The following is a 19,378-nucleotide window of genomic DNA, read 5'->3' on the forward strand; positions in this document are numbered from 1 at the left end:
TGAATTAACTTGCATACTCCCTATAAAATCCAAAATTACAGTTTATGTGTAGGTATAGCTGGTCGGTGAAATGGTGAATATTTCTGATATTGACACTCTAAATACCGAAAGCCACCTGTACAAACTGTGGTAGGAATTCTTTACGTGTGACGCAATTATATGGATTTATATGATAACTTGTAGTCATTACTCAATTTTTTTTTATTGTTTAGTTTGCCTATTTCAACACTTTGCACATGAGCATCGGTGGTTCAGTGGTAGAATGCTCGCCTGCCACGCGGGCGGCCCGGGTTCGATTCCCGGCCGATGCATCTTCTTTTTGAAAACAGATATGGTATTTTTTAGTGTATCCTTACTTTTTAAGTATGGGAGAATTGAGAGTTTTCTGCTTTTTGAAGTCGTTTGATAAAGAAAGGAAAAAAATCTGACCAAAATATGTTTTAGTACCTACCTAAGTATAATTCCAATATGACTCTTGATTAAAAACTCCCTTCGTTTGCGAGAGTCACCGTTAATAAATGCACCCCTGAAAACGGGGGTTATTTTTGGTCCCCTTTTAAAGGGCTGTGTGACCTTGAACTTCGTTCCGCCTTCATAGCAGGGGTGGTGTGACCTTCATATTATAATACTGGTATTCTATCGGTTGCTAAAGAAAAATACTTAGACGTAAATATCAAACTACATGAAGCTACGTATAAGCTGGATTGGGGACTAATGACAATTGCAAGATTAAATTTCTGTTTGTTTATTTAAAAATAATATAGGTAATTATGTTTTCAAAATTGTTATTGATTAAAACAGCTATGTTCTGATGGGTCCGTTCATCTAGTTTTTATTAATGGAACATTAAAGATAAGGTATTAAAATAATACTTTTTAAAAAACTTAGAGCCAAACTTGATGATTTTTTAGGGGGTCAAATGACAACAATTTCACGTTAAATGAAAAGTTTCGTTTCTTTCAAGTTTTCATCCAATCCTAAATTCTGAATTAACAAACTAAAAAAAAAACAAAATATGGAGGAATTTAGAACTTAATAGAATAAACAAGAATGTTTTTTATTGCGGCGCACTCTAGGGCCCCGATTCTTATTTACAATGGCCGATGAATGACTGGCAACTGGATTAAAGTTGAAATTATTCATATTCTCTTAAGCGTTATGCCAACACAATAATTGGAAATGAATTGTATTGACCTTGAGTGCTTAAATAATGCTTAAATAATATGAAAATTGTAGTTTTAAGCCCATTTCCTTTCATTAAATTGGTCAATAGCAAAACCGGAGCCCAGAGAACGAACTCGATTCGAACGAATTTGATTGAAATGAAACTCGTACAATTTTTAAGCCATTATAAAATAGGTGAGCACTTATTTAAAGTTAAAAAAAGAATTTCCAGATCATCGTTATAACTGCCATTTATATCAACTAGCAAAGTGATAATCAAAAGGAATAAACATGTCGACTTGTGGACCATTATCACGTCAATTACCAAGTTGAATCGATTGAAATCTCGATTTTATCTGTATTCGATCATTTATCGATATCGGCCATTGCTATTGAGCAAAGGGGATTGACTTACTAGAGCAAGAGAAGTTATATAATGGCTGCATTGTTATAAATTGAAGGGCTCGTTATATGCTTATCGTGAAGGTTAAGTTACTAGCGTCCATGTCTTCAACTGGAGTGGAAAGCTATTTTGTTCTAGTCGTTCTTTTGAAGGCTGATTGGCAGAAAATCAGTTGTGAGTCTTGTCATCCAATCTTAGTCAAGATCTGACAGCTGATAAAATTGGTCAACCTTGCCTTAGACTTGCCTTAGTACGTAATGGTAGACATGAAACAATATAGTAAAGTTCGGGGTGATAGTACGAATTAGAGATTAAGGTTACTTGGATAGATAAATCACAAGTTTCGAAGTATTGATGTTTTTGAATTCATGGATGGGTTGAAGTTTAATATAAGGTGCTAACGTCAGGAATATTATGTAAATAATTTTGGACTCTGTTATCGCCCCTCCAGTATCAATTTAAAGCCCAATAAGTAGTAAAAACTATTATTTTTTAATATGTTAGCAATAAAAAGCATATTACATTGATTCTGATGACGTTAGGATGTTACAGGTGCAACTGAAACTTATCCAGATACAGGTTATGAAATAAGTTTCACTAAATTATTTTTATTTGATAACACAATAATAAATGTCACTAACGAATTTATATTGATCTGGGGGCTTAGCGCAACAACTTAAGGTTATATTTCAGTAGAGGAAGAATGTGTTTCCTCAAGAACTACAAAAATATTACTTTAAGTATTGACAACTTCCTCGAAATCAAGATTAGTGGTCGTTTCTGCAGTGGTTTCCACTTCAGGAGAATCAGTCTCTGTTTGTGCTTCTGTTTCAGCTTCCGTTTCTGTCAGCGGTTCTGATTCTCGTGTCGCCGTTGTTGGTAGATCAGTGGTGATTTCCTCCTCAATGACGTGTAATATCTCGTTAAACGTTTCTAGGGCTTCTTGGCTTAAATTATTTAGTTCTTTTTCTAGTTCAAGTTGCTGATGTGTCTCGCACGTGACGTCACATTGGTATTTTGTCTCGAATTTATTTCTGGTTTCGCATCCTCCCCAACCTGCCTCTATGCATTTTCCCGACACGTGAGTGAAGACTGTTACTGTTTCATTTCTACATTGACCAGTGTTCATAGGTACTTGGCATTCTAAAACATGAAAACCATCAAAAGTCAAAGAGGTGTCCAGAGTGTCAATTTAAGTAAGCCGCTCTTGGTATTCATTCTATTTTATTTGGGACTCGATAATTTTGTAACAAATAGCTTGAAATTCTAACTAATAAGCAGTGATTTATTTCAAAGTAGACTTTAGTAGACATATCAATAGACTTCCAAATAAAAACCCTAAAACTGGCTGAGACTTGTACTAAATATGGATGATTCGTCTCCATTTCAGATAAGAAATACGTGTACTAAAGCAATTGTGTTGCGAAATACTATAACCAAGTTATTTTTACATGGATGTGACCCTGGTTCAGTCAGCGAGACAAGTAGTTCAACAGAACAAGACCTATATATTCCTGGAAATTTGAAGACATCGATTCTGGCTTTAGTTTTCGTCAACTTTGCTAGATACCGAAAATCAAGTCTTAAAAATCTAAGGTTTATAGCCCTTTTTTTGAAGTTAAAGCTGACTTACCAGGCGGTTCCGGAGTGGTTTTGAGTGTGGTTATTTCTGGCGTTGGTGGAACCATCCTAAATATACAATTCAAGGTGCAAAGAAATTCATTTTGGAATTTGTTCTGCGTGGGGCATCCCCTCCACATGCTGACCTCGCATCGGGAGCCAGGCTTGTAGTACGAGAACACTGGAGTAGGCTTGAGCTTGCAGTCGCTTGCGTTGAAATTCGCCAAGCAGTATTCTGGAGGCACTGTGGTTAAGAGGTTAAGAAAAATGCAGGTACAGGGAGCTGGTAAAGAGATTTTTTGGAAAGTCCAGTGTAGGGGATATTTGCTTGTGCAAAAAAATAATAACCAGTAGTTTCTTATGACCCAATGATGAGGCAGTAAATTCACTGTATTAATTGTATCACACTAATTATATAAATATGAGTGTCTATATGTTGGTGTGGACGTAAAGGTTTAACGGCTCAGTCCCAAGTGCCTCGACCGATTTGGATGAGATTTGATATAGTGGTAGCTATCACCTTAGATAAACACTAAGGCTACTTTTATCAGACTAATTAAAAGGAGTACGTAATGTATCAAGTCATGTGTTTGCAAAGAAAACAAAAAAAAAATGTCTTTTAGAATCTAAATTTTTTTTTTATAAATGTCTTATTTTAGTTTTGTTCAATTCTTTATCAAAATCATTCATCATTACCTATTGCCCTTTAAACCTTCAGTTGGATATAAGTCACTGGAATAATCTTTTACTTGCAAAAAATGCATACGGCTACCAAATTAAATGTTACATAAAAGAAAAGATCTTACCTGTAAGAACTGCACTAAAGTAATACACAATTAAGAAATATAATAATGTATGGGAGTAATATAAGCTCATTGCGAACGTATCTTACGGGCTAAGGCGCAATCCGTGGAGTAATTCCATATTAATCTCGTAATAGTAAATTAACTGCATGATTTATAGCTTAATTAAAATACCATGTATTTTTAATTGCGCCGATAAAAGGTTGCGTAACGCAAAAAGAACGATGCATCGGCCGGGAATCGAACCCGGGCCGCCCGCGTGGCAGGCGAGCATTCTACCACTGAACCACCGATGCTTATAGAAAATAGGTAAAAATTACACGTTATATTTAATTGATCAAAGAAGTGTAAAGATAACCAAAATAAATACATTATTATTATCAAAGCTGAATTCACAATACAGGTAAGTGAATTTTTTTTCAAAATAATTATTAAACATTTTATTTACTCTGTCGTTGAACTGGTTTTTAGATTTTTTTATCTATTCTATCAACAATCATGAATAATAAATAGCCTTCAGTAAATAAACTGAAAAGTGAAGCAATAAAAAACAAGGCCTTTTTCCTGCCATCTAGTATGCATTTCTGATACTAAAGTTTTACGCCATCTAATCCAGTGAGTTGTCATCAGTCGTCGTTAACAGATGGCGGTCATTTCAAAATAAAACTCTCATTACCATGGTGTTCTCGTCGTTTATTATTAAATAATTTCTTTAAAATGTAAACTATAAACAACAATTCAATTATAGCTATAATTGAAAACAGGCCAGTAAAAATTACATTCACTCTCGAAATTACAAGAATATAATAAAATTACTTATAAACTATATAATTAGTCGCATAATTTATATAAATTTGTTATTTATTATTATTTACATATCAATATATTAATAAGAGCGATCAAAAATTATAGGAGTCGCGTGTAACGCCATCTAGTAACTAGTTTATTCAACTTCTCAGTTAGTGCTAGTTGAGATCGCTCTGGTGTATACTTGATTTCGATGCATTGTTCTCTCTCACCGCTAGATGTCACTATTACTCATATCACATTTTGAAGGATGTATTTTTAGTTCTTTTATTTCTTATCCATATAAAACACATTTTCGAGCGGTTTTAGTTTGTTATTTTGGCAGTTTTGTTGCAGCTGACTTATCAGACTTGACAGCAAATGTACAATGCGATTTAATAGTTGCTCTGTTCCCCGTTCAGCCTCAATTTCATAAAAAAAACTATCTAAATTATAAAGAGTATTTAACAAGCTGCTTCTTGCTGGCAAGTGTGATTAGCCTTACTGTAAGGAGGTTGTTCCTATCACTTCGATGGTTCGACTTTGTGTATCCATTGTTTGCTGCATAAGATCGCACCGACTATCATCAAGATAATCTGAAAAAAAAACAAGATTTGTTTTAGCAAGGTATACGTGTCAATGTTCATAATTAAATAATTAAGCAATGATAAAAAAGGGATTTTTTAAGGTTTTTTACCAAAAAAAATTGGCCGTTATCACTCGCAGTGAATTAATAATTATGCCATATGGCGTTAAAAAAAAAATCGATGCTTTTGTTTAATAAAGAAACTCATCAAGAACACAGAAATTCCACTCAATCAGTGCATTCTTCGAACTCACAAGAAACCTATGGACACATATGAAGAGCTAACCAAACATCTTCTCACTCACCTCCACAACCATCAATATGATATCGACAGTGAGCACCATCGAGGAAGTCTCCTTAAACACTAGCAGCACCAGATCCTTGCACCCTCCATTATAATACGTCTTCTTGACCTTGCAGAGCTCCCGGTCTCGCTCCTGGACGAGGTCAGACCTGGAGGGGTCATAGGAGGGGCAGCACGCGATGGGCACGTCCGGCGGGAAGTAGTAGGGGAGCTTCGAGCTTCTGTAGTCTTCAGGACCGTACACCCCGCAGCAGTCCAGCTGATGGCAAAAAATAGCAGTGTGGAAAGTACGGTCAAGAATTTAGATCGAAGTGAGATTGCGTTTGAAAATGGGATCGTATGTTCTTAGTTCTTGTTTTTTCGTTCGTTCGAATGGCTTTGTTTATCATAGCTCTTGGTTTAACTAAATTTTATCAAAGGATTTGGAAAAACAACGTCACCTGGCCAGGCAAATAATATTATATATTATGTCAATCATTATAAAGGAAAATCCCCTTAGCGTATTTTCGCCTTGCTCGGCCCCCTCTAAAACTGTCACGTGCTCAAAAACTTGTGAATTGAACAAAAATGATCCTAATAAATAAAACTTGTGGTTATACTTGGTACTACATACCTACACATTAATGAAAATATATTTTGATAAAATCTTATCAAAAGGTATTCCGAGCTTGTTACTTTATCCCTTTTCCTATGCTAATGTTCCAATTCGTGATTAAAAAAACCTCTTTCGTTTCGTCTCATTAATTAATTTAATTCTCATTGATTCATGTAATTAACTTTAGTTTGATTGCTTTACTGTTTTAATCGTCAAGTGCGAATAGTGAACAACACCAGCAAATCCCGAGCTAAGCCCAAGAAGTCACGGAATTAATCTGTTTGTTAGTCCTAAAGTGTGGTAGTTTCTAGGACCATGCTTCGGAGTAGGTTAAGCACTTTCAACAACCACTTCTTCCGTTGCAAATATTTCTCATTGAGTGTTTTCTATAAAAAATAGCGTTTATACAAATTTGTCTTGGCTAGAGGTACTAATCTTTGTCCGTTTGTGGTTTTAATGGACACGAAACATAGTGACACAGGACTATGTTGGTGAAGTAAGGAGTAAAAGAAAGCAAAAAGAGATGTTTAATCGAAAATGTTCAATGAATCTACCTTTTGGGCTCTAGAAATAGTAGTCTGCCATCGAAAAAAAGAAGTTTTTGAAATCGTCGTTAGGTAATAATAGACGTGCTATACACACGTCAAAGTTTAGGTATTCGTGTAATCCAATACGGAAAATATCGATTACTAAATTGAATCACAGTTTTGCTTTGCGTGAGAACGGATGGAGAGACAAAAAATTAAGTAACTTAATATCTAATAATAAATAGCTGAACAGTAGTTCAGATTATAAAGTTTAACTGAATTAAAAAGAAACAAGATACAACTCATTATAATTTTCTTGTTTTAAAAAGAAGCAGAAAAATCTTCACCAGAGATTACAGACTTTACTTTAATGTAAGCATGCCCAATGCAAGTTGTTAATGAAATGAGAAAACAAATAAAATGTTTTGCAGGATCTGGGATTTTCCGTCCTATATGAGAATAAGATCTTTTTTTGCTGTGTGTGGGTTCGATTCCCACCCAAGAAAAATGTTTGTGTGACGAGCAGTCATCATCATTTGTTTTGTGTCTGGATGTAATTTATTTATAATACCTATGTATTTGAGAGAACTGTATAAGTATGTTTATGCCTAGTACTCATAATGCAAGTTTTGCTTAGTGTCAGGCAAGATGGCGTTGTGTGAAAGTTGGGCAATATTATATTAACTTACATCAGACTGCGTCATGGACCACATCTTGGAGTGGCGCGGATTCCCGTCCTTCGCCAGCTTGAAGGATTCCGCGAGAGACTTCTGCAGCTTGGCCTCGTCAGACGGCTCTACGTTCACTGATATACCAGCTATCAAGGCTTGGACGATGATTAGGATGGCCAGGACTACTGCTGCCTGGAAATCAATGTTTTTGTTTTCATCATCATCATCAGCCCATATTCGTCAACTGCTGGACATAGGCCTCCCCACTTGCACGCCATCGAAATCTATCTTCGTTACTAGTGGTATGGAGGAAGTTTCTGGGGCCTTACTTATTTGAAAGACACTGACTGACATCTAACCTATAACTAGAAGTAAACCTGATACTAAAGCAAAACCTTTAGGAACTTTCTCTGTACCATCCCATGCAAGCACCAATTACCTATAATTAGGGACATAGGAAAATCAGAGAGAAACGGCAATACAATCTTGTTTGTCATGCAAAATGGAAAAATCCCGATGCAGAGAAACATAAGTTTTTAACTTTTGCGTTTCCACGAGTCTTGCTTTCCACATAGATCCTGATCCAGTACATCAAGACAAGCGACAAGAGACAAACTTATTAAGTTCGCGTGATATGCCAGCTTTCCATTGAACTTGAATAAATTAGCTGTTCAAGGTTGCGTGTTAGTTGCCTTGGCGTTATATTATGTATCCTTGGTGGAAAATATAAGGAACAGGGTATAACTGAAACTATGGCTGTAGCTTATTGATATTTTGCACGTGGTGGATGCACCCAGGCGTTGATGTCGTGATAAGCTCGACTACTACAAGAAGGACTGGAAAAGACTTGCTCCTGAGAGGGAAAATGTAAAGGCCTGTGTTCAGCTGTGAGACAACATGGACTGATAATGATAATAAATGAGTTCTCGAAAGGGAATATAAAAGGTGTAATTAGACAAGTCAGTTTGCAGGATAATAAGAATGTCTTGTTTTGATGTTAATTGACAACACGTACAGAAAGACTCTTAATAGAAAGCAGTTAAAAATTATATGGATGGATTTTTTTATTGAGCCCGTTATCGAAAGCCATACGTTTACAGAACGAGAGTTTCAGAATTTAAGACTTAGGCCACAACGGATCTTCGTTCACGTTTGAGAACGCGATGATTTAATTTTATTCTTTTAATACATTTTCCACGAGTAAAGACACCAACATAAACTTAGTTATAAAACATTTTACGACTTATTGTAAGTCTGAACACTCATATTGTTCTTATACCAATACATCAGAGTTAAGTTATAAAAAATACATAAATCTAGTTTTTTATTGCGTGACAATAAAATATGTGTACTTTAATTGATTCTGGATTAGTTTGTTCCGGAACTTAAAGTGATGCAACCACGGCCTGTAGCTAAGTTATATCCTACTTAGATAGCGCTTAGAGAGATTGTATTAAACTACAAATCACATCACTAGTACTTGAGAAATGCCATTCTCATATTCTTGTTTTATGTTTTCTATTGTCGACTACGATACTGTTATGTAGCGATGTCTATGCCTACTTGTCCCCTTTTCTAAATGAATCAATAGTTTTAGGGATGATATGTTTACTAAACTTAGATATCCATCATATTAATAATAATATATGTAGGAAACATAAATTCGTCTGTTTTTTTAATAATTTATATACATAAATTCTGATGATCCGATTTTATTGATTCTTTATCTATTCAACGTAAATAGCTGGCATTTGGTCTCACATAAAAAAGTCACCAAGTTAGGCTCACCAGTTCTTATTTGACAATGTTGTATGTTTTTGTTAGTAAAGAAAAGTTAAAAAATTACCAGTACGCACTCAAGTGATAAAATTTACAATCATAAGCGCCGATCATCTAGTCACGTGACTGACCTCACACTTCAATACCTTCAAACGATTCAATTAGTTTCAGCGTACAAATAATTCTTCCCTACACATTCCCAAGGATAATAAAATAAAGTTAACAACTTACAATATGCACAGGATTCCTCTGTTTCTTGAAGACCGCCACCTCTCCGTATATGACGACGCAGACGGTCGCTGCTGCTGACACCGCCAGCAGTACCATTGACACCATCCGACTGGTCTGCTCTGCATCGTATGCCTTCGTTGCCATGGAGGTTAGCACTGCTAGTACTATTAGTGCCAGTGCGGCTATCTGGAAATAATGGGGTGGGTTCTAATACGTAAGTAGCATAATTACACTGTCGGGTTTGTCAGATTAGTGGTGAATGATTTCAAAGATTTTAAGACCTGAATATTGGCCATTAAATAGCAGAAGGCAGACGAATTTGACCAGCTTATTCAGGTAGGTATAGCTACCTAATGGTAAGAATGAAAGAAATTCAGAATATACAAAATATTTTGAGTACAAGTTGCCTTTACAGAGGGAAAATTCGATGCTCCTGCTTCGATGATTCCTGTGTAGTACATGCAGGGCAAGTCTTGCAGTCTCTTCCGCTCAACTCAAGGGTAAATTCGATCAACAAAAAATCCAAATTCGATACTACCACATGATATAAGATTTTTCCACTTACCTGCATCTAGCAGTGTTTAACAAGCCACATGATAATTTAATACAAAATAAATCTCACCACAGATATAATTCCTAGGACCACGAAGGTTGCTTTTAGACAATGTTTTCCATTTGACAATGTGCTTGATTTCTCCAGAGTTTTCTCGTGGCCTCTGGCTTCAAGTGTGACGTCATCTCTGATATCGGACTCTTTTGCTGAAAGATAACAAATGCATCACTATCGTGCGTAGCGTCACGCGTCACGTTTCCTATTTCATGTGTATTAGCTATGTTATTTTGTATTGTGACGTAATGTCTAGACACGAATTGAATGGTACTTGATACTACTGGACGAGCATCTTCGAGATTGGAAATTCGAATTAATTTTAACTTCTCTAATATGTTGGTGGTGAAAAATAAAAAGGTTCGTATTCTTTGGTTACAATGGAGCTTTTGATGATTATCAAAATATCCTCAGAATATTACTAAGATCCATAATTTTTAATCCATTTAATTATAGCTTCAACTAAATCTAATTTCTAGTTAAAGTCTAAACAATACCCTATGATTATCTACTACATTTATTTGTCTTTAAGATTGTCCAATATATCTTTTATCATCGCTTTCACTTTGCCATTATATTATCATCTGATGAATGTGGAAGGATAAAATTCTCTTATGGTATAGACTGTTACATTCTTATAGTACAATATTTATTTCCACGCACGAAATGTTTTTTTAGAAAGAGTTTTTATTTCATTGTATACAACTATATCTACACGTGCTGCATTTGGAAGTCAATGGTCCATATCTATCACTGCATTCGTAATATCGTCTATCGTTTAATGTCAGTCTGAAGTGAGTTCTTCATCGTTTGGATTTTACACTTCACTTCCAACACTATTGTGTGCAGATTCCGTATAACACACAGCACTATCACTGACGTCACTGATAACACTTGAAATAGCTATGATTCTAGAGACAGAATAGTTAAGTATCCATGTAAAATTTAGAAAAGTTAAGATGCAGTGATTGTAGGCAATGCTATAGTGGAAACCAACTATCGGATAAACGAAAAGTGGTCGGTTTATTTTGGAAATCAATTGATACACAGCTGGTTTTTGCAATTCTTATAGAGTCTTAAATATTAAGTGAAAAGCTACTAATGTCATGAAAGAATCGTTTACCAATATTAAGTCAAAGATTTGAATGCACTAAAATGTTCATCACAAATTTACTTATCATCCTAAACTCTAAATTGATTTGACTAGAAATCTCAGGATTTTTTATTATTTTTTTCTGTTAAAGGTGTTGAATGTCTTAACCTCTAAATTTATGCAGAACTCCATATCACTGTTAACTTCTATCATTATTATTAGTTGTGTTCTTGCTTTCTTATCATGCTATATCAATTACAAATGATCACCATCATTAGGCATTATCGCAATCATCAGCCAAGGCACTCAATTATAAACTTTCTTAATTCTAATTAATGTTCAATTTGGCTTACCCTCAACAGTGGCCATGTCGTCCCAATCTGTGGGGATCTCGTCGAAAATGAGCCGCACATCCGTTGGACCTGCATTTATACAATAATAACAATACGATCGGCTCCAATGGTTGAATGCTCGGTTTCTAACATATAATAGAGGTTGGTTTCATTCACCATGATTTATGTTCCGAAGTGGAATTACGTCTTTCAAAGTTAGTACAGCGTTTGTGTTTTGTTTCGACTTCTGGTATATCTTTGTTAAGTCTGTTTGATAGGTCTAATCTACTAATGGTTAACACTCCTCTTTTTTGTGTATTTTAAACATGGGTTTTCTCGTTTTGTTTTTATATATCATTGATTTTTGTCTAGTAGCTTATAGCGAGAGTGCCAGTCTATACATCACATTTAAATTGAACAGGTTTCAGGTAGTAAAATCAATAATGGATAATATATTAGGGAAAAGTTACCCCAAACCTACACAGTATTTGCTATGTAGGTTTGGGGTATTTTTTGATGACGTTTAAGATTTAATGCAGAAGTATAATTTGAGAAAGAGATGCTAAATCTAGAGATGAAGATGCTATTTTACTTTATTATAACTTTACTAAGTACCTCAAAGACTCAAGAAATCTATGAAATAAAAGAAAATACTTATGATCAATTGAGTCAAACCTATGTCGGAAGTGAAGTGAAAAAAATACAAGAGAAACGACGAAAACAACTCAGTTTTTGAAAATTAAACCATTCAAGTGCTAGTCAGACTCCCAAACCTGAGGTTAGACTCCCAACAATTTTGATTTTGATTTGGTTTCTTACAAATGGGCTAAAGAAAACTAATTGGTTGGATGACAATTTTTTATTTAAAGTGGCTACCGCAATATGTGGCTAGCTAACACTGTTTATGAGAAACATCTTGGAAATAGGCGGAAAGACTGCGGAGTCTTAATAATGAATCCTTTTTAATATAATTCCGATGCAAAATAATAAAATGTGGTCATATTATTAGAAATGGTGACGTAATTTAATATCATTTACGATAACGATGAAAGTTTTACTATCACTCGTACTATTATATATCCTGTGATATTACATATAAACCATTTTGTTATGTTCTGTCGTAATGATACTAAACTCCTGTTGCCGACTGCTATATGCTTTTTAAACATTAGGTATGTGCTGGTTATGTATCAAACAAAGCGGAAAAACAGAACTACTAGGACATACGGTAAGACACCCTCTTTCAAATGAGATATGAATCCAAATCGGTTCACTCGTTCAGGTGTTATGGTGCCACAGACGGATACAGTAAGCGATCAAATGTAAAGTATTTGCAAATAAAAATTTTGAACTTAAAAATAATAAAATGTTTATTCTGAAGCCTATGAAAGGCCCTCACTAGTAAAAAAAGTGTTAAAATATGAAAACAAACCTGAATTACGATCTATCTAATCATGGATCACATTTTCAAATCAAAATGGCACTGACAGTAAACCGAACTCAGTCAACTCACAAAACGTCCAGCACTAAAAATTATTCCTCAAAAAAAAATACAAAATATTATGTTTTTTTTTCTGTTCTTCGGCAGAGGTATGTCTTAATACGGTGTTAACAGTCGAAATAAGATTTCTGAATGGCCCCTTCCTTCCCTCTATTAGCGCTTACGTTGTCATGCAGTGCTAAATGTTTAGTTCACGTCGTGATTTCGAAACTGTAGTATTTTTTATATATGTATGTAGGTTGTAGGAGGATTCCTTGTTTACATGTGGAACTTGTGTTGCATGTGACTCTGTCTGTGACAATCGTGTTCTGTGAAAATGTTTTGACAATTATAGAGACAAATTTGAAAAATAACTACCTATTTGAAAACTGTGAGTACAGCACAGTTGTAGTATTACACTAATGTGGTATTAGGTAGTTTATTCATTATTGTCTACCCTATTTTGTTTCAAAGTGTCGCTTACAAAAATCGCATATTTGGCTTCGTATAATCGGCTTCCATACCCAAACGGAACCCACCGGGCTGACTCGTGAACTGTAATAGCTATACAGTTGAAAGTCTCACAGAGAGACAGAAAATGAGCAGGGCTTACCGGTAGCCGCGACGTGTGTACCAAAAATACAGTTAAAGACTGTTCTAATCTAATGATCACCATCCCACTTAGCTAAGTGTCAACTGCTAGAATTGAGCTATTTTTGAGTTAACAAATTGTCACAATTGGAATTTACAGACCAAGTAATTGACGGCGCGTTTTTGGGATGCCTACAGAATTAACTGTAACATAGAGTTTCATGACCGTGGAATTATGGAGATTTTATGTGCACGTTTGTAGTTGGCAGTGGTGTAGACGGAACTGCTTTCAAGAACACTGAAGTTCTTTGCAGTGTAGGAGGGGTGGGGTCCAGCTGTTCGTATGAAACCTATTAGAATCTCCCGTCACTCCCGTCTCGGAGGTGGGCGCTAATGGCTGCAACACATTATTTTCAAACTAACGTAGCTATTAACGTATACAAAATTATATCTAAATCAATTTTGCTTCAATCACATCTAGTTTTTTAGGCAACCATGCATCAAGAACAGTTGCAGAATTTTAGAATATATTGGTTCTCAAAAATACCTTGAAATTTAGTTCTCTCAATAAAATAATATTCCGGTTATGTTACATTTGCCACTTTCCACATTCCAATATTATCGATATAAAACTCCTTTTTTTATTATTATTTTTAGTTATTTGCAATCACTAGCCTAGCCAATCATTTCCCTAAGAACTTGAATTTTATTTTTTTTAAACAAGGAATGAATCTTATCGCAAAACATTCAAGTTACAATTGATCTGATTCTCTGTTATATAATATAATAATTTAATTTATAATAATTTATTTATTGGAACAAGAGACACATACAAATATAATCAAATTGAAACGTTGATAACAGCAGTAGTATAAAACTGTGTCGCGGTTATCAGCGCCCCTCTCCAGAGGTAGTTTGTTCCAGTACAATACCAGAAATCGTGATTTATGTATTATTAGTTAAATTAGACAATATAAAAGTAGTCTACGGTGAGGAAAGTAAAATATATTTGTATGTATATGTATGTAAATTTGTGCATGTTGTATGTATGAACGTGTATGTAGGTTGTGTGTGTGTGTGTGTGTGTGTGTGTGTGTGTGTGTGTGTGTGTGTGTGTGTGCGTGTGCGTGTGTAAAGGATTATGTGAGTTTCACTTCTACAAGTTCTTCTGTATCATCATAACTTAATTGTTTTAACCAGATATTTAATTTAATTTTAAGTTTATTCTTAGTTAACGAGTAGATACTTATTTTTTTATTTATTTTATTGTACAATTTGGAACTAATGTGTTTAAAGTGGCGACTTGCCGCATCAGTTCTGCGAACTTCTATGGCACATATCCTATCAGACCGGCGTTTTGAACTGCAAATACTCGGGTCGTAGACAAGTTGGCAATGTTTACGGAGTACGGTTTGAAATACAAATAACTGTCTCACAGTGAGAACCTCGCACAGAGAATACAGCGTCTTTGTTGGATATCGTATCGGTTTCTTCGCTAGAACTTTAAGCAAAGCACGCTGTCCACGCTCAACTTGTAGCATAGTCGTTTTATGCGCTCCTCCCCATACAACTAGGCAATAACCTAACACTGATTGAGCAAGCGAGAAGTATACAGTAATTAAACTTTCAAAATCAACAACAAATCTAAGTTTCTTGAAGACATAAATAAGCTTTCTCAGTCTTGAAACTGTGGCATCAGCCTGCTCTTTCCATTTAAGGTGAGTATCCACTAAGATCCCCAGGTATTTAACAGTCTGAGAATTGGTAATTTTGGGACAGTTGCAGGTGGGTTTAGGTGTAGGATTAGCACATGTATGAGCACGTATCACAAGCGGGATTGCAGGCTGACCAGACTTATTTGTAGAAAAAGCTATGAAATTAGTCTTACTAATATTAAGGGTCAATAGATTTGTGGTTAGCCATGTCATGACGGAATTGAGGGCCAGTTCTGAGCTTTTTTGAACCTCACACCAATCCCTACCGTGAATTATTAGAGCTGTGTCGTCAGCATAGGTGATAATTTTGCAGTTGGGTAAATGTAACTGACACAGCTCATTCACATATATGAGAAATAGGGTCGGTCCCAATACACTGCCCTGTGGAACCCCAAAAGTAAGAGATTCTTCTCTACTTATATAGTTTCCTATCTTAAGGGACTGTTTACGGCCTGTCAGGTAGCTACTAAACAGGTCATAAGCTATACCACGAATGCCTATATCATTCAGCTTTGAGAGTAGGATGGGAACAGAAACAGTATCAAAAGCCTTTGAGAGGTCCAAAAAGATACCAACCACTTTATGCTTCTTTTCGAAATTTTCAACAATTGTGTCGGAAAGTTCCAAAACCGCATCATCTGTGGACTTACCGCTTCTAAAACCGAACTGATTTGGTGCTAAAATATGGTGTTTGTTTAGATATTTAGTTAATCTGATATTTATAACTTTTTCGAAAATTTTAGAAACAGTAGAAAGTACCGAGATTGGTCTATAGTTTGTGACACTATTTCTGTCCCCAGATTTATAGATTGGGTGAACAATCGCAGTTTTAAAAACTTCAGGAAAGGTACCTTTTGAGAGACACAAATTAAAAATATGGACAAGGGCTGGTATGATTGCATGTCTCGTAGCTTTCACAATGGTAGAAGTAATACCATCAATGCCAGCAGAACTTTTGTCTTTGAGACCCAGAATAATGTTTTCAAGCTCAGAACCATCCACATTCAGCAACGTCATTGAGTGTAGAGGAGGAGATTGAGAAGAACTGCGATACTTACTGGAAGCAAGGTTTTTGTGGAAGTAAGATTGTTTAATTTCATTTGCCAATTGTCGGCCTATGTTCGAAAAGTAGTCATTTGCGTTATCCACTGACTGTGAGGGACTTGCACAGCAATTTAAGAGTTCCGAGGCTGTCGTTTTGTTTTGATTAAGATTTGCGATCTGTTTAATAAGCCGCCACGTATCTTTAGGACTGTTTTTGGCCTTCTGAAACTCAGCACGTTCATATTCGAGTCTAACTTTATGTAAAATATTATTACAAAAATTGCGATAACGGCGGAAAACCAACTTGTGTGACTCGTCATCCGGATGTTTTTTAAACGCGCGATATAATTTGTCACGGTGCCGTATACACCTTAGAAGGCCAGGAGTAATCCACGGTTTAATAATACGCTTCTTACTGGGAATAATTGAGGTACAGGTGTGAGATTTAATGACAGTGGACATAGTTGACACAAAGTATTCCATAGCTGAATTCGGATCTTCAGATTCAAAAATAGATGAAAAATTGGCATATTTAATACATTCGACAACCGCGGCGACATCTATTTTATTTATTGACTGCTTATGAGCATTTGTTTTAATATTTAGGTTACAGTAAGTAACAGTGGGTGAGTGGTCGGTAATGAGAGAGTCGAGCACAAGAGTTGTGGCAATGGTATGGGAGCGCAGTATCACATGGTCCAGGCAATTCAAAAGTCTCGTTGGAAAATTATGAGCAGGAAGCATCGCGTGCGAAGCCAAAAGAGTCAAATATTCAGCAGCGTAGGAGTCAGTGCAATTTGGCATAATGTTTATATTAAGATCGCCAATTATGGCAACAGTCTTATATTGTGACAAGTCTGATAACAAACGGTCAAGACTATTTAAAAACAGAGTCAAATCTCTATTTGATGGAGAACGATAAACGGAAATAAAGGCTGATATACCATTCAACTTTATGACTAAACAGTTTGCATCGTGTAGCATGGGTTGTTCCACAATAACATTTAAACAGTTATTTATGTAGGCAACCACACCATCATTCTGACTTCTAAACAATGAGGAGTAAGAGGTGAAGCCTTGTATAGAGGGAATAGTTTGACATTTACTCAACCAGCACTCACTTAAAATAATCATGTCAGGTACGTATGTTAGTCTACTCAGATATACCAATAGATAATTAAAATTACAGTTAAGACTACGAATGTTAGTATGAAAAATTTTAAAATCGTGCAATGCTGTGTTAAGGAATTGTCCACTGTTTTCCGGAGAGCTCAAGAAGCTGTTAGAAACAGAAACGCCTTCAACTTCGCTCGTTAAAGTACTAAAGTCATCCATTGAACATCAAAAGGTCTGCAGAGGAACCAAAAATGGGACGTGTATTACATATTTTACAAAAGAAAACACTAATCGGCAATCTAGAAAAATTTTTGTGATATCGCTTTCTACGCGTTATCAAATACATGAAAGAGTTAATTGACTGTTTAGTTCCAAAAAAATTGTGGATAGTATGGGTACGGGTACGTAGAAGTGAAATATGTGTGAATTGGCTGAAGGAAAGTGAGTGAGGCTTGGATGAGAGATGTATTTGTAGAGAGAGTGTGATGTGTGTGAAGACAAAAAATAATTTGAATGTGTTTTTACAATATAACAAAATACTAAGACAATGCAAGAGATGAAAGGAACATAGCATAAGAACTACAAATGCAGCGATTTGTTTTGCTTTCACAGTGAATAGTCACGCAGCTTTCACAATACTTGCTAAATCTGACTCATTCTTCACCTGAAGGTGAGGACTGCCAGGCCTTTCTCGAACATAGATCCTCCCGTGTGAGACCCAACAGAATTCAAACTGGTTGGTTTTTGCTGCATCTCTTGCCAGAAAGAAGAGTCTTTTATTCTTGGCTGACAAATTTTCCGATATGTAAATACGTTTTGCAGGACCACTTATTTTAAGATGTTCCGTAGTTATCTTGTAACTGTTTTTAATGTGGTTACGAAATTTACGCAGAAAATCATCCTTAAGAAGTACCGAGGTAAAATCGACTATTATTGGCTTGACAGCTGGGTCCTTTGTTTTTATGCGAAACACATCTTTGACGTCCCTCAGTTGGATTGCGACGTTCAGCAATTTACCAGTTTCAATAACAGTATTCAGTAGAGAGGGTTTCGTTTCAGATTTACAACAGGGAATATTCCTTATCTCAATACAGGTAGACCGTGCGCTTTGCTCCATGTTCTCAATCTTCCCTTCAAGATCATTTATATGTTTCAAGTTTCCTTCACGCTCAGATTCTAGCACCTTTACTTGAAGTTTTAGATCTTCGTGTTGTGTAGTTAGGAAGTCCAAGGAATCGCGTATCCCATTTACAACGGAAAACAACTTGTCATATTTCTCGTCCTGCTGTAGTTTAAATTCCTGAAGCATTTCTCTCATTTCAGACATAAAATCGGCTAAAGTGTTCACGTCGGTGCCACTAGATAGTTTACGCTTAGTGTTTCTGAATGTAATATTTGGCGAAATCACAGTAACAGCAGTGTCAGTGCCCAAATTCAGATTAGGTTCGGATAAACTAAGCGGTGTGTAAAGCGCCTGCACGTTTGGCACAGGCAATGTCGCAGTAGATATCTGGGGTACTGCCGACTGTGGCGGCGGAGAACGGTTGATCGGCATACTCGGTGTTCGCAAAGTACCAGGCTACCAGTAGATTTAAGAGGCAAATTAAGACTTAATGTGTCAGGGGTCAACTTATTCTGGTGGTAATCGATAGAATCGTACAAAACTGGTTTCCGTCTAATATAAATTGACCTCCCGTAAGATAAGGGAATTCTTTACTCACAGTAATTGTTTGTTTTTATCCTTTGCAGCACACTTATAAAGCTTGCGTGAGTAGTAGGCTAGCGCGATAGCTTCTGTGATGAATGCGCTCCTAGTATTTGCACGAAATTTAGTCGTTTAAATTTTTGTGTTTTTATAAATAAAGATAAAACGTGGATAACTTAAAACGCGTCTGAACTTCTCAGAGGTCCGGAGGGAAGGGAATATGGCT

At 35.9% G+C, this 19,378-nt stretch overlaps 3 protein-coding genes and 2 non-coding genes across 6 annotated transcripts; 1 reads left to right on the forward strand and 4 right to left on the reverse strand.

Annotated features, from left to right (window-relative positions):
* The first annotated feature begins 240 nt into the window (after positions 1–240).
* Positions 241–311, forward strand: Trnag-gcc. The gene has a single exon. It is a non-coding gene; the product is annotated as a tRNA-Gly (tRNA).
* Positions 312–2,248: 1,937 nt separating this feature from the next.
* Positions 2,249–3,576, reverse strand: LOC113504637. Its single transcript, XM_026887047.1, has 2 exons — positions 3,201–3,576; positions 2,249–2,710 (listed from the first exon to the last, which is right to left on the reverse strand). The coding sequence occupies exons 1-2, from the start codon at positions 3,325–3,327 to the stop codon at positions 2,304–2,306; spliced, it is 534 nt and encodes a 177-aa protein (XP_026742848.1). The 5' UTR covers positions 3,328–3,576; the 3' UTR covers positions 2,249–2,303.
* Positions 3,577–4,215: 639 nt separating this feature from the next.
* On the reverse strand, positions 4,216–4,286 carry Trnag-gcc. The gene has a single exon. It is a non-coding gene; the product is annotated as a tRNA-Gly (tRNA).
* Positions 4,287–4,662: 376 nt separating this feature from the next.
* Positions 4,663–19,323, reverse strand: LOC113504585 (23 kDa integral membrane protein-like). 2 transcript variants are annotated; one of them, XM_026886959.1, is made up of 7 exons: positions 19,169–19,323; positions 11,523–11,591; positions 10,092–10,228; positions 9,470–9,655; positions 7,478–7,651; positions 5,668–5,925; positions 4,663–5,372 (listed from the first exon to the last, which is right to left on the reverse strand). In XM_026886959.1, exons 2-7 carry the CDS (start codon positions 11,536–11,538, stop codon positions 5,301–5,303), a joined length of 843 nt encoding a protein of 280 aa, XP_026742760.1. In that variant the 5' UTR covers positions 11,539–11,591; positions 19,169–19,323; the 3' UTR covers positions 4,663–5,300. The 2 variants fall into 2 exon arrangements, with proteins under 2 accessions (XP_026742760.1, XP_026742761.1); XM_026886960.1 differs by lacking the exon at positions 19,169–19,323 and adding an exon at positions 12,934–13,355.
* LOC113504672 lies at positions 18,067–19,002 on the reverse strand. Its single transcript, XM_026887089.1, has one exon. It carries the CDS (start codon positions 19,000–19,002, stop codon positions 18,067–18,069), a length of 936 nt encoding a protein of 311 aa, XP_026742890.1.
* Positions 19,324–19,378: the final 55 nt, after the last annotated feature.

Source organism: Trichoplusia ni, chromosome 22 (genome assembly GCF_003590095.1).
Source record: "Trichoplusia ni isolate ovarian cell line Hi5 chromosome 22, tn1, whole genome shotgun sequence".
In the NCBI taxonomy this organism is placed as follows: domain Eukaryota; kingdom Metazoa; phylum Arthropoda; class Insecta; order Lepidoptera; family Noctuidae; genus Trichoplusia; species Trichoplusia ni.

Coding starts and splice junctions, on each gene's coding strand:
- LOC113504637 (XM_026887047.1), bottom strand. CDS start 3,327: ATGTGGAGGGGATGCCCCACGCAGAACAAATTCCAAAATGAATTTCTT. Junction 2,711..3,200: donor AACCACTCCGGAACCGCCTG/GTAAGTCAGCTT, acceptor TTCATGTTTTAG/AATGCCAAGTACCTATGAAC.
- LOC113504585 (XM_026886959.1), bottom strand. Junction 9,656..10,091: donor TCCTAGGAATTATATCTGTG/GTGAGATTTATT, acceptor CATTATTTCCAG/ATAGCCGCACTGGCACTAAT. Junction 7,652..9,469: donor AGAGGAATCCTGTGCATATT/GTAAGTTGTTAA, acceptor ATTGATTTCCAG/GCAGCAGTAGTCCTGGCCAT.
- LOC113504672 (XM_026887089.1), bottom strand. CDS start 19,002: ATGCCGATCAACCGTTCTCCGCCGCCACAGTCGGCAGTACCCCAGATA.